The sequence below is a fragment of the Zophobas morio genome, unplaced genomic scaffold, assembly GCF_036711695.1.
Source record: "Zophobas morio isolate AGI-343-1 ecotype UQ-CSIRO unplaced genomic scaffold, CSIRO_AGI_Zmor_V1 ptg000349l, whole genome shotgun sequence".
Lineage (NCBI taxonomy): Eukaryota > Metazoa > Arthropoda > Insecta > Coleoptera > Tenebrionidae > Zophobas > Zophobas morio.
The window spans coordinates 194-15,155 of record NW_026972453.1 but is presented as its reverse complement, the minus strand read 5'-3'; the positions used below and the strand labels follow the sequence as shown (position 1 = coordinate 15,155).

General features: G+C 23.0%; 1 protein-coding gene across 1 annotated transcript; it reads right to left on the bottom strand.

Moving 5' to 3' along the window:
- Window positions 1–13: 13 nt before the first annotated feature.
- LOC135120144 (probable ATP-dependent RNA helicase DHX34) lies at window positions 14–14,050 on the bottom strand. Its single transcript, XM_064044468.1, has 34 exons — window positions 13,949–14,050; window positions 13,827–13,897; window positions 13,188–13,258; window positions 13,045–13,137; window positions 11,711–11,778; window positions 11,277–11,333; window positions 10,258–10,350; window positions 9,116–9,200; window positions 8,987–9,043; window positions 8,868–8,920; window positions 8,532–8,610; window positions 7,729–7,841; window positions 7,560–7,671; window positions 4,918–5,018; window positions 4,093–4,188; window positions 3,864–3,968; window positions 3,725–3,807; window positions 3,576–3,666; window positions 3,443–3,496; window positions 3,011–3,105; window positions 2,905–2,960; window positions 2,788–2,813; window positions 2,377–2,445; window positions 2,197–2,322; window positions 1,863–1,988; window positions 1,708–1,751; window positions 1,526–1,656; window positions 1,341–1,384; window positions 1,219–1,290; window positions 917–1,090; window positions 772–865; window positions 562–614; window positions 291–461; window positions 14–238 (listed from the first exon to the last, which is right to left on the bottom strand). Exons 1-34 carry the CDS (start codon window positions 14,048–14,050, stop codon window positions 14–16), a joined length of 3,090 nt encoding a protein of 1,029 aa, XP_063900538.1.
- Window positions 14,051–14,962: the final 912 nt, after the last annotated feature.

The window sequence follows — 14,962 nt, the reverse complement described above, 5'->3', positions numbered from 1 at the left end:
ATAAAATTTATTACTATTCGCTCAATTTTTGGTGGGAACGTTTGTGTTTCAAAATTTCAATAGCAGAAAAGTTGTACTCCGAATCGCAAAGAGTGCAAAAATAAAAATTTCTTCTAACATTGGTTGTTTCCGAGTTTCCACTAGTAACCGAGACTTTCGATTCGTCCTCGGTAGTATTTGCGAGCCCGAATTGGTCAAAAGTAGAGTCAAGACAGTTTTTTAAATGCACCAAGAATTTCTGCGTTAACGAAAAATGAAATAAAAATTAATAATAAAAATAGACATTAAACCTGTAACGAACTGCGAGTCTCCGCGAGGCAGAGAGAGCAGCGCCATGTGGTTTCTTTTTCCACGTGATTTTTTACTTTTTCTTCACGTGCTTCTTTTTGGTCTAAGGGGTCTTCTTTACTTTCGTCTAGAGTTTCTTTTCTAAAAAGATGACCAGTGTCTGTCCACGCCACCTGATAATAATGAATAATAAAGAAGGAATACAAATTTTATACAAAGTTATAATATCTGATAAACTTTACAATTATGTACTTATAAAATTCTTATACAAACATTTTTTTTTAATGAACCGACTCTACAAAAGTCGCTGAGCGCAAGTCCTAGGCCTTTTAGTGATAATAAGTAATAAAAATATAATGAATTATAAGTTTAATACTAATAATAATAAAAGATAAGCGGTAATTAAAAAAAATATAATTTGAAATTAATGTAAGTTACTATTAATAATAACAAAAAGTTCATTATAATTGGTGTTATATATACCCTCGCCGTTTCCTTGGCGAGGGGAAATACATTTATTAGTGCCTTCTTCTAGATCTAGAAATTCCTCCAGTTCTGACTGTTTAACTTTTACAAACTGTTGATAATTATAACGAGAGTAATAATAATGATGAAGATAATAATAAACTTTATGAGTTATTTTTAAGGAGAGGAATTGAAAAATAGCAGAAGTAAGCTTTGCTTTCACTCCTTCTGAAGTTTCATTATTTTTAGGAAAATTGGCCATGTGATCTTCCGCGTGCTCGATCCCACAAAAGTTTTTATAAAACTCGACAAGTTCCCTTGAAAGTTTCGTTTTAATCTAATTGGTTTTTTTAAATAATACTTTATAAAAATAAAAAATAATGAAAGGTCTCAGCCAATAAAAAAAGGAACTGATCGCCCGTTTACTGCAACCACCAATAAAAAAGGCGTTTTCAAAAAGTTTACCGAAGCAACTGGCTTATGTTTAGCGCCTGAAAGAGGTGCTGGGGAAGACAATGAGGGCTCCATTGACTTGAGCTTTTTCAATAATGAATTTAATAATAATGGTAATGATAAATTCTTAAGACCTTTTGTGAAAGCAATTCATTCCACCAATAGCGAATACGAACAACTAGCACGAAAAAAAAATTAATAAGGCTTCGAAAGTTAATACACGAATAAAAAAAATCTACAAAAAAAATAAAACCCCCAAAACTTTAATGGCCAATAAACTTTCTTAAAAGTTTTTTTAAAAAAGGAATTCAAAAAAAACCCAACAAAAGAAGCGCCTCTGCCGTCTTGTAACTTTCCTTTATAGTCAATCCAAGCCAAGAGTCGATAAGAAGGTGCTGGCATGTGGCATCAGCCTCAATACTTCTGGCGAACATGAGCAAATAGTGGAAACTATAATAATGATGAATACAAATAAAAATATATAGATTAAAAAAAGCATGCCTGGGAATACGCACGCAGTTGATCAAATAAGGTTTTTTAGTTTCCTTGAAGAAAAGTATAAAACAATATATTTTATAAAAAGGTTTCAATAAAACAATGATAAGAATAAAAATACTTTCATATAAAATATAACACAGGTAGGAAAAAATAAACACCAATAAGGACATATAACACAGAAAGTCTTTAATGGTTGGCCCACTCTGATCGATATATTCCGGTTTTGAGTAAAAGACGCTCGTTGGATGAAGGACTAACAAAGGCTTCAGTTGGGAATGGTAGACCTATACATAATTAGTATTCTATTGGTTAATAATAGTATATAGACTTTTTATTGTATATATTATCACTATTTTTTCATAAAGTTTGTAAGAATTTTAGTTTTATATTCTTATAAAAAGCGATAATCATTGGAAATCATCAACTTATTTAGTATTCATTATTTTTTATTATTCTTCATTCCATTATATAATGCGCATTTTTATTATTAACCAATTCAGTTGGACGTCGCACACGATTTGCGGAGTCGGGCACAGCAATATGAGGGTAAAGGCCGCACACCAAGATAAGTTGGAGCAGAAATATTTCTTTTTCTTCAAGTGTTTGCATAGTATTATTCTGAAAATAATAATAATAATAATAATAATAATAATAATAATAAAAGTTTCGAACGTCTTTAGCCAATGGCCCGTTCAATTCATTGTTCGATAACAACTTTGAGCTACTTTCCGAATCGCCCGGCTACAGATTTTGGCATAAAGTTAAACAGCAGAAAGTATGAACAGGTACTTTATATAATATAGACTACCCAAGAAACTTAATTATTGCACCAATGCAGAGATGGTTAGTTGACGAAACTTATTATTATTATCCTTTTATTATTTATTTTTATTTAAAAGATTTCAATAATTACTTTTTTTATATTAATTTTTTTTAATGGAAACTTTTATATAATTTACAAAAATATTAAAAAAAAAATCCTTATTACATGTCACAATTTTTTATTTATAAAAAAAACTTTTACTATTTTAATAATACTAAAAACTCATAAATTTAAGCATTTTTATTCATATAAAAACTTACTTTTAAGTAAAGCTCATCCTCATCATCTTTATATATATATATATATATATAATTTAAAAAAAAGTAAAAAAAAAAAACTTTCATAAAATTATTTGTGTATTATAAAAGTTTAATTACGTTTTCTTTTGCGAGAACTTATTGTTTTCTTGTATCGCTTTTCTTTAAGAACTTCCCTTTAAATAATAATAAGGATAATAATAATAGTAATAATAATAATGATAACGTTGTGTTTAAATTATAATGAATGAGTTTATTATCTATAAGAATATCTTCAAACTGTTTTATCAACTTTGAAACTTCGTAAAACCTTTGTTCTTCCTTTTTTATAATAATAAAAAAATAAAAATAGTACAAGGTTTACATTATTTAAAAATATGCTTCTAAAAAATGACTTATAAAAAGAAGTTTTTCTTAAAAAATAAAATAAAGTTGTTTGTTGAATAAAATAATTATAAAATATTTTTATTAATAAAAAAAAATTATAATAAAAAAGAAAACTGAATTAAAAAATATTATATAAAAGTTACAAACTTTATTCCTTTTAGAAAATAATATAAAAAAAATTTATATAAATTTCATTGAATACACAGAAACGGAAAAAAAAATAATGATCATAAATTTAAAATATTTGAAAAAATTTTTTAAATATTTTTACTATCGAATGTTTACGACACCAAAGTTTTGACTGCTCTTTAGATTCAGATTTCACCTTCATAATAATAATTACAGAAAATAACAATAATAACGGAAATAATAAATAATATTAAAAATAATGATAATAATACTACTTTGAGCCATTCATTATAAGCGCTGTACAAAGTAAACGCATCGCCGTGTTTCGAATCAAACTTGTGTCTAAACTCGTAAGCTTCGCTTTGGCTTGCCATAAAAATAATGAAATTAATATAACTAATAGTAAAAAAGAATAGAAGTAAACCTATCAATGTGTTTGGTAATAAATGGTGACTGGACGGACAACAGAGCAGCTATGGAAACTGTTGGCTTAATGATATCCAATACCTTTCATAATAATAATGATAGTAATGATAGTAATTATAGTAATGAAAAGGTTTTACTGTAGCAAAAATAAGCATTTTTCCAAGCGGAATACTAATTGGTAGCTTTGACAATACTTTTCCTAACACAGTCACGTGTTCCGTCACCTCATGAATTGCTTCATTCTTGAACGAAATTTATTATTTATTATATATTATTACTTATTATTATTACTATTTATTATTATTTACTATTTCTTATTTATTATTATTTATTTATTTACTATTATTATTACTATTTCATTAAAACCTTTTTTAAATAATCTAATCCCAATTCTATATCATCTTTGTTGGGAGGCTCGATGAAATCAAAAGTACGCGGGTCAGTATTCGTCATTACTTTTATCTATTCATTATTATTGGTATTACAATTAATTATGATTATGAATATGCATGTGACTATTTTTAAAGTTCTTCATGAAATATAAAACCAAACTCGCAGTAAACTTTAACACCAAAAAATAGTAGTGTTGTGATACTTTCTTATGATAAGAAATAGGTGTAGCTCATTCCACGTGGTGTACACGTGTAGGCGACAACAGAATAATATACAAAAATATTCATTAAAAAAATTGACTAAATGCTAAAGTTCAAATTATATGCAATGTGTTACACTTTAAAAATAAAAAAAAAATTATCCAATGGAAACTTTATGCCTAAAGCTACCAATACTGTGTATACATCTCGTTATACTTTTCTATACCAACATTTATTAAATATAAACAAGCTTAAAGCTACCATTAGCATTGCGCTATACTTTATTAAATTTGTGTAAATTCAGTAAATTTTGTGAAACGGCTATCACTGTTTACTACAAGCTAAAGTTATTTATTTATTATTTTTAAAAGCACTATAAACGAAGACGTTAAAAAAAATGAAAATATTTTTAATTCATTAAATTTCATAATAATACTGAAGTAATTATAAAAATGAAAAAAAAACAATATTTTAGATTATTATGAAACCAGTAAAAACTTTTTAAAAAAAATATTAATTTCTCGAAAAAGGTCAACATAATAACTCTTAGCTAATAAGAAAATGATATTAAGTAAATAATTTTAATGAAATTAATCGCCTGAAGAAGCATAGAAACAATCGGAACACGTTGAATTTCCGGAGTCGAGTAGCGGCTGAATGCTTGATAGTCGTTGTTATCGTACAAACGAAAGCAAACTCCTGTTTAAAGTATAAGAAAATATAATGAATTAATAATAAATAATAACAAAAAAGAGTAAAAAATACAATAAAGAACTAAAAACAATAAAATATAAATTCATTATATAATAAACAAATAAATCTTTTTATCAACATATAAATTCTGAACTTTTCTTAAGAAAAATAATGAAAAATATAGATAAGAAAAAAAATTCCTTTTTCAAAAAATATAATGAATTATTTGAAAAAATAATAAAATCCACTAAATTTCTACTTATTCATTATAATTTATAAAATAAAAAAGAGCCGAAAAAAGAGTTTAACTTTCCTTTTTCTACTTAATGGTGAATACTAACATAATTTAATAATTTGCAGTATAAGTAATAATTATATTCACTAAAATTTCTGTTTATTCATGATAATTTAAAAAACATACAAAGAAATAGCGGTCCTAAATTTTTTCTTTACATTTTTTACTTAATAGTGGATACTAATATAATAATAATATTACTAAATTTTTTGCTTATTTATTATAATTTATAATACAAAATATATTAAGAATGAGGCTCAAAAAATTGTAAATTTTTTTTTACTTAATAGCAGACACTAACAGTAGTGATAATATTGAATTCATATAGAAAAAGTAACTATTTTTCACTCCTGCAAAATTTCATTATATTTTCTTATGGTATTATCATTACTAAAATTACTTTTCAATATTTTTTTTATTAGTACAACTGTTACAAATAATCACGTATTATAAATTTTTTTTTAGGCATTATCAATATTGAAAAATAGTTCACATTATTTTTTCTGATATAACAATAAGTTATTAATATATTTCTTTATTAGTATTGTCATAGAAAAATTTTCATTACATTATTATATTCATTGTCACCGAAAAAAAAACATTTTTAATTTTTATAAAAGTATAATTTTTTTATTCATTGTTACTTATTATAAATATTTATTATTGTTACAAAAAGTTATTTATTGTATTCTTTTTCAGTACAGTATATTCATTATTATTACTAATAATTATTATCATTGTTGTTATAGAAAAATATTTATTGTATTCTTTTTCAGTAACAAATTAATTATATTATTATTTATTATAATTATTTACTTTTATTGTTACAGAAAAATATTTATTGTATCCCCTTCCAGTACAAAATATATTCATTATTTATTATAATAATTGACTATTATTCTTACAGAAATAAATTTATAATCTTTTTCAGTAAATTTGTTACAAAAAACAATATCATAATTTTTTTTGATTATAATATTGCAAATATATTTTTATTATATATACTTAATAAAATTGTTACAAAAAGTATTTAGTTTAACACTTTTTTTAATAAAAGTTCATAACTTTTTTTTATTAGTATTATTGTTAATGAAAAATATTTTTTAAAAATTTTATTTATTTCCTTGTTATTCGTGCGAAATAGGCTGCATAATTTACAAACCAGAAGCTTACTTTTCCATTTACACTTTTACTGGTAAACTATAAATGTTGGTCAATGAAGTTTAGTGACGTTATTTGAGCGGAGGGGAGTATAAGCAAGATTTCACAAAAAATAGACCATTTATAAATATTTATTTTCTTGATAGCAATAAAAAATAAATTATAAAATAGTTATAATAAATTGGTAAAAGTTTTATCTTAATAATTATGTATTTCTTTTTCATTTTATTTTTTCAACTTTGGAACAAAAGTAATTACTTTTTTCAAATATAATAATAAATGAAGTATGAAAAATTCCCCAACAAAAACTTATTAAAATATAGTATACCTGCTATGTGACTCTGTAATATCGCCAAAAAAATACTTTATATGCACCACTTGCACATGTTAGTGATTGCTTATGAAAACTTAAACCTCTAATTATGATTGGCGCCTTCTACACCAAAAGCACACTTGGCAAACTTTTTAAAAATAATATTTTTAAGGCCGTCAAAATGGATCTAACAAATTTTTTTTCATTATTACTTATGCTGTTCCTTTAACTCATAATTTCCTTTAAATTTTTTTCTTATAAGCGAACTTCCAGCGTAAAGTTTCATTATATGTTTTTTAAATAAAAGCTACTAACCAAACGGCGTTTCTCAAAATTTTTTAAACTTTTTTCAATATTATTTCCATAAAAGTAGTAAATAAATATAGTTTAGCCAATAACAAGGCGTAAAAAGTAGTATAAAAAAACCGTAGGCCTTTGCTTTACCCAATGAAACTTAAGGTTTTTTAACCAATACTATTCTTGCTAACAGATTTTACTAAAAAATGTTTTTTATTTAAGAATAACCAATAAAATAAAAATAATTTTAATAAAAGTCATAAACTGCAAACTAAGGAAAAGCAATAAAACTTTCATTAATATAATTGTATTTATTATAATAAACTTTTTATTAAGTAGTAAAAAGTTAATAAGAATAATTAGAAAAATAGTTAATGTTTATATAAACTTTTACTATTAGAGCAGTTTATTTTACTTATTTTATATATAATATCTACTTTTACTTATTAATAAAAAAAATAGTGATAATAATAATAATGACCCGGCCCAGTCCGTCCTGCCCGCCCTTTTCTTTGCTCTGCGCTGGCCTGGCTAATCCAGTACTCCGTTAAGCGCTGCATGTTAACTTTACTGTCATACGCCATTTCCTTTACCTGAAAAATAGTGACAAATAATAATAATGAAGATGGTGACAATAATAATAATGAAACTTTTCCGGAATCAATAACAAAACGAATGCCGTCAATCGTAATAGAAGTTTCAGCAATATTAGTGGAGATTATGCACTTCCGCTTCCCTTCAGGAGCGCTTTCAAACACTTTATCTATAATTATTTAATAATTATTATTACTATTAACTCATTATTATTTTATTATTACTATATAAAACAAAAGTTGGACAATAAAATATATAAAAAAAGTATATATAATGACACTTAATACTACACTAAAATTTAAGGTTTTTATATTTTTACGAATGAAATGAATGCTCATTAATAAACCCACTTGATATCTACAGGAGTGGAATGCTAGTGGCTGGGTACGACAAAGTGCAACAATTAGTCCTCTAATAACAATAAATTTTAGCAAATGAAGGGATCGGCTATCAAATTTAAGCCAATCCTTAAAATTAACTGCCTGTTATTGGCTGCAATGCCCCTTATCCCCATAGAAAATTTTATGAAGACTTAAACGAATTGCCAGCTGAACAGCTTCTAGCCGGCTTTTAAGAGCAGTAACTTTTTATAGGTACTAAAGTTTCCTACTCGGGCAAGTTACAAGGCCATTAGCTGAAAAAGAACTATTTATAACCAATGAGATACTGTCTTTTTTAGTATATAACCAATCACCTTACATATTTAAAAATAACTACAAAAAATGTAAGCATTTAAAAAAAATTATTTTTAAAACTTTAAATTTAAAAAATTGTAATAAAATATTTTTAAACAAATAAGCAATAAAAAAAGTAAAGGAAAAGAAAATAATGAATAATAATAATAATGAAAGAGCAAAACCCTGTTCAGCAAAACTCAGTAGAGAATGCAAAGGTAAAACAATCCACTGTTGGCTTTTTTCAGCAAATTTAGTGACCTCCTATTAAAATTTATATAATTACAAATAATAACTTAATAAAATATAAACCAATGAAAAGTATAATAGAAATTATGAAAGGCATATAGAGGATATAATAAAGAAATATAAATAATTTTCTATTATTCAAGTTTACAGAGAAATAAATAACAAAAGTTAGATATACAAAAAACTTCATTAATAATATTGAATAATAATAAATATATGAATTAAAGAAAATAAAAAAATGTATTAATAAAAGTATAGTAATAATAATAAACTTCAAACAAGGAATGTATTTCAGCCACGCCGCTCATAAACACTAAGACGTCCCCTGCATTTTTTCATTTCATTAATTTTAGTGAAAATTCTTCAGCATTACAGATAAATACGTGCCAACCTCTTTCTGTGATTGGATACGTTTGATCAATTTCTTCGAGGAGGCGGATGTACGGCCCTTTTTAATTTAAAATAATAATAATAAGAACACGTGTGTCCAGTTTTTTATGAAAATAATAAATAATAATACGTGTGTCCAATTTTTTCTCGACGATCTCCATTGGTGCTTCACTCGGTTTATAACGAACTTCAATATCATACAACCGGCCAGGTACCTTTTCAAGAAAAATAAAGAAAAAAACTAGTATTAGTAATAAAACTGAAAACAGTACTAAAGTTTATATATATGTCTAAAGGCTACCAAAAAGTACTCGACGGTACTAATTTCAGTACCCACATGATTTTAAATGTTATTTTTTAATAAATTATTCTAATAAAAAATAGTGAAGGTGATTGGAGAATCAAGCGACAGTCTATAGCAAGTTAGCAGCGATTCGCTAACAGGAAAGGCCTGAACTTATTATCTACTAATGAAAACATTGAAAAAAATTTAAGCTATACAAAAGGCTGATACATAATTACATAGAAGGGCCCAATTAAACTTATGGGAGCAAATAAATAAAAGTTCATATAAAATTCGAAAAACAAATTTTAAAAGATCCACTAAAACAGTGAAAATTACATTAAATAGTGAAGCAATAGTAACTTTTCACCACTAGAACCTCGAAAGATTGCAAAAAAGTGACCAAAACCAATAAAATTGCGGACATGATTGTATAACCCAATTAGAAACTCAGATACGAATTGCAAAGGCCCACTGGCTTAAAAGGCCCCAACAAGATACACAAACTACCAATAAGCTGACAGCTTCTTTGATGTAAAAGCTCACTCACAAAAAAAGTTATAAAAGTACTTAATAAGTCGAAAAAAACATAAAATATACAGAAAGAAAGATTATTAAATATATAATAAATACAGTAAATATTGTAAAGAATTTGTCTCAGGTTTTTTTGGCCAGCCAATTATTTTTGTTAAAATCACGCGGACTCGTAAATTACTATATTTTTTGGATAAATAATATAATCAAAATATATAAAGTCAAAGAAAGTGCCGTACAATACTCTTATTGGCTGAACAATATAAGCTGTCACCAACCTTATACGCCCCTTTACCAAAATATACAATAGTGCTAGGCCATCTCATTGGATAGTAAAAAAGAACTTCATAAATTATTACGAAATTATTAATAAAACTCTACACTTCATAGAATGAAGTTCTTTAAAGAATAGTAAATTTTATAAGAAAAAAATGATTGAACGCGCTAAAAAAAACCTGAATAATAGGTGAGCTCTGGAAATATAATGAAAATAAATCAATATTAATAGTGGCGGACATTAATATGAGCTTCAAGTCCGCCCGTTTGCACTATTTATTATGAAAAAATATTAAAAAAAATAAGTACATAATAAAATAAGCAAAATGATAAATATTTAAAGATACTTATTAAAAATATAATAAGTAATTAAAAAGATAAGCATAACATTTATGTATACAATATTACTACTTTTTTAGTTTATATATAAATTTTATAGTAATAACAAACTTTTTAATAAATAAAACTTTTGTTAAAAAAATAAAAGGTATATTCTTAATTATAAGTAAATATATAAAAAAGCAAAATTTTTAAGTATATATTATTATTTCTTAATATGATAAGAAAAAAGGAAAAGTTGTCATAGTGAAACTAAGTAAATAAAAAATAATATAAGCAAAATTTTAAGTATATAATGTTAAAGAAAAATAGGAAAAGTTTTCATAATAAAAATAATAATAACCAATAAAAAAATATAATACAAAGTAAAATAAAAATAAGCAAAAGTATAATTAAATATAACTAATTATAAAAATAAAAAAAGCATTAAATAAAAAGTTATCATAATTATTATTGATTTATTTTTCATAATAAAATAATGAAACTTTTATATGAATTTTTTTGGTATGACATTATTAATAACATTTATTTTTAATATTTAAAAGGTTTTTTTGTTTTCTGTTTATTTTTTTTTATTAATAGTAATAACTTTTTCTTATTTATTATTTAAAAAAATTATTTTTCGTATAATAATAATAAAAATAACTAAAATTTACTGTAAAAGTTCTATTATTTCTATTTTTTGGTATATACTTTTTAATGATAACAATAACTTTAATAAAAAAATTTTATTATTTTCTTTTGTTTATTAATGATAAAAATAACTTTTATGAATTATATTTAATGAAAATACAATGCAACAAAAGTTACGATAATTATAAATAATAAACAATAATTATAATTCTGTAAAAAATCCAACGAGTAAACTTTTCATCATTCCCAGTAAAAAGTCGCAGTAAATATTTCTCTCATGCACCTGAAAAAAAAAGTTGAGACGCATAAAAATTAGTGATGTGTATAATTATAATTATAAATAAATATACAAAAATATAATAAATAATAATAATATGAAAAAGCATATATTGATACACAGAAATAATGATAATAAAATATAGATTGATACATAAAAATAAATAATTATAATAAATATATGATGATATATGCAAATACAAATAACAATGGTATACAAAAATTAATAATAATATATATTGATACACAAAAAATAAATAATAATTAATAAAAATATAAATATAAGAAAGTATATATTAAAAAAATTAAAATGAATACTAATAAAAAATAAAAAAATATATCGATAAATAAATAAAAAATAGTAAAAATAATAATAAAATGTACTTCATCCATAATCACAAGCTCGTATTTTGATAAAAGCGGATCGGAAGCGAGTTGCCGAAGTAATAACCCTAAAAATAATTATAATAAGTAAACAGTCTATAAGAACTAGAAAAGAATAATAAGAAAATATTATATGAAAAGTTAAAAATAAGTATATATTATAGAAAAGGTACAAAAACTAAAGAATAAGAAGAAAATAATATATTAGAATAATAAAAAATATTATAATAATAAGAAAATATCATTTTAAAAGTATAAAAAAAATAATAATAAGTAAATATTATATAGAAGATATAAAGAAATTAATAATAATAAGTAAATTTTATGTAAAAGTATAATAATAAGTAAATATCATATAAAAGTATACGAATAATAATAAGTAAATATTAGAGAAGAGTATCATAATAGTACGTCATTCATAAAAATTTAAAAAAGCTATTTTTAAATAAGTGTTATGATGCTAATAATAATTATTATTTATAACGAAGTAAAAATAATAAATATATATTTGATAAAAATTATGATAAAATACAATAATAAAACTAGAAATGTTGAAAATAATAGTTCACAATAATTATTGTACTAAATATATTGGAAAATATTATATAAATATAAGCGTAACAATTTAGAATAATAATAAAATAAAAAAAGCAAATAATAAACTGAAATTGAATAATTAGAAAAAATGATGGCTCAAAAAACTACGTCATTGACTAAAAAAATTTTTACTATTTTCCATTGGTTAACGCATTAAGAGACACAAAAAAGTTGGTTATAAATTATACTTTTATTAGTAAAAGTTTGTTTCTTTTCCCAGTTACTTATGGAATATAGTATTATTTATAATATATATAAAGAAAAAAATTTATTACCAAATGGTTGATAATAATAAGTATATCCATAAAAATAATGAATAATAATTATTAGTATATTATAGAAAGAAATTTATTAACAAATAGTATATAATAATAAATATATTCACAAAAAATTATAAATAGTAATTATTATTATATAGAAAGAAATTTATCAACAAATGGTAATAATAAATACATTCATAATTATTATAATAATTATTTTATTATGGTATATAAAAAAATTCTTAACGAATTGTAAATAATAATAAATATATTATAAAAAATAATGAAAACACATTAATATATATATATTTATAAACAAATAGTAAATAATTATTAATATATTCAAAAAATAATGAATAATTATTATAATTAACATTCCATTATTATTGTATATAAAAAAAACTTTCTTAACAAATAGTAAGTAACCATAAATATAGTAAGAAAGAATAATGAATTATCATTTCATTATTATTAAACCTTCAGTTAAAAAAAGGATCTTCGTTTTTCGAGTTTTCGAGGTATCAAATCGAATCTGGTAAGCGATTTCGGTATCGTAAACATTTAAAGTTTCTAAAATATTTTAGTTAATAACTTTATCTATAAACTACCAATCATATTACCAAATGAGACTCTTTTAGCCAATGAAATGCAAGCAATTCGTCTTGGCTGAGTGCAAGCAATTCCTGTGTACCTGACGAATCGATATTGGTAGACTTTACAAAAAGTTTATACATAATAAATGTTGAATCTATTTGTTCACCAAAAGTACCATAAAACTTCCATATTAAGAAATGTTGGGATAATAAAAAAGTTTTTTAAGTTATATATATAAACGAAGAGTCCCTGCATTTAATTTTAATTTTAACTATGCGTTCTCCTGCTTTCTGAAAAATCATTACTTTGTTGAGTTTTTTCATGAATTTTTTGTCAAGTTTATAATTAGACAATATAAAAAAATTTTAACTTCGGTATTATAGTAACACTTTATAAAGGAGTTAATGATTGGCCAATAATTATATTAAATAATAAATAAAATGAAAAGGCCATAGAAAAGTTCGAATAATAAATACTTCAAACTTTTTATGCAGAAAACGAGTTACTAGTATATTAGTTTTTTATGAATCAAACTCTTTATTATTTATATTATCATTACTTTCATTATTTATATTGTTGTGACCCATATAATTTGTATTATTATTACTTTTGGTATTTATATTATTACTGTTGTTAAATAGCGCAAACTTATAATAAACTTTTACCCCATTTCTAAAAGATACTGTGGGACTTGTGTCGATTTTCCTGCGCCCGTGTCCGCCGCAATAATAGTGACCTTTAATAATAATAATAATAATAATAAATAAATAAATAATAATAATAAAACCTGATTGGTGGAGACAGCGGTTTTTATAGCCTCACGAAAAGCAGCAATTGGCAAAGAAGCCTGCGAACGTCGAAGAGTCTTCAACTGTTTAAAGTTTCTCATCTTTTTTTTTTATTTATAAAATACAAAAGAATTGTTTTATTATTACTAAAAGTGTATTCTTTACAAACAATAATATTAAAGTTTTTCTTAGTTTAATAAAAAAGTTATCAGACATAAATATATATCAAAAAAAAATTAAAAAGTTGTTACTGTATGTTAAATAAAAACTTAATATTAAAAATTATATATAAAGTTGTATTAAATAAATAAAAGAAAACTAATATAGTAATCAGTAAAATTCAAACATTATTAATAAAAAAGATAATAAAAGTTAAACAAAATATTATAAGAAAAGTAACAAAAAAGATAAAAAAAAGATAGTAATAAATAGTAAATATATAATTATCATATATAAGATAAAGTATTACTAAAGTACAACACAAAACTGATGAAGAAAAAAATTTATAGTATTAGTTGTAGATGTGCATATAAAGTTTTTATATATATTAAATTGTAAACTTATGAAAAATAATGAGAAGTAAAATAAAAAAATATTAAAAATATTTATATAAAAACTAATGAATTACTATAAACAGAATTACCCAACAAAAAATTTTGTATTATGTAAAACAGAAACTGTAGAATAGAATGAAAAGTATGTTCATTAAAAAAATAGATTACGATTTTTTATTAATAAAAATTAAATATTTATGATAAAAAATTAGCAAATATGAAAAAAATTGAAAAAAAAAGTATAAGCATAATGAAAAGTTTTTCAATAAAAATACTGAAACATAAAAGTTTATTATAAAAATAAAACAAATATAAAAATATTTCAGAAAAAACATATAGATAATAATAAATATATTAATTATTTAATAGAATTTTAGTAAAAAATAAGAATTATAACTTTTATAATAAAATACTGAAACATTAGATTTTTATCTAAACAATAAAACAAATATTAGAAAA

What these genes read in the sequence shown, in the direction of transcription:
- LOC135120144 (XM_064044468.1), bottom strand. Translation starts at nt 14,050, where the DNA reads ATGAGAAACTTTAAACAGTTGAAGACTCTTCGACGTTCGCAGGCTTCT. An exon ending in AGCTTGTGATTATGGATGAA is followed by an intron (nt 11,334 to 11,710) that starts GTACATTTTATT and finishes TTTTTTTTTCAG; the next exon opens with GTGCATGAGAGAAATATTTA. An exon ending in ACGGGCCATTGGCTAAAGAC is followed by an intron (nt 2,323 to 2,376) that starts GTTCGAAACTTT and finishes TATTATTTTCAG; the next exon opens with AATAATACTATGCAAACACT.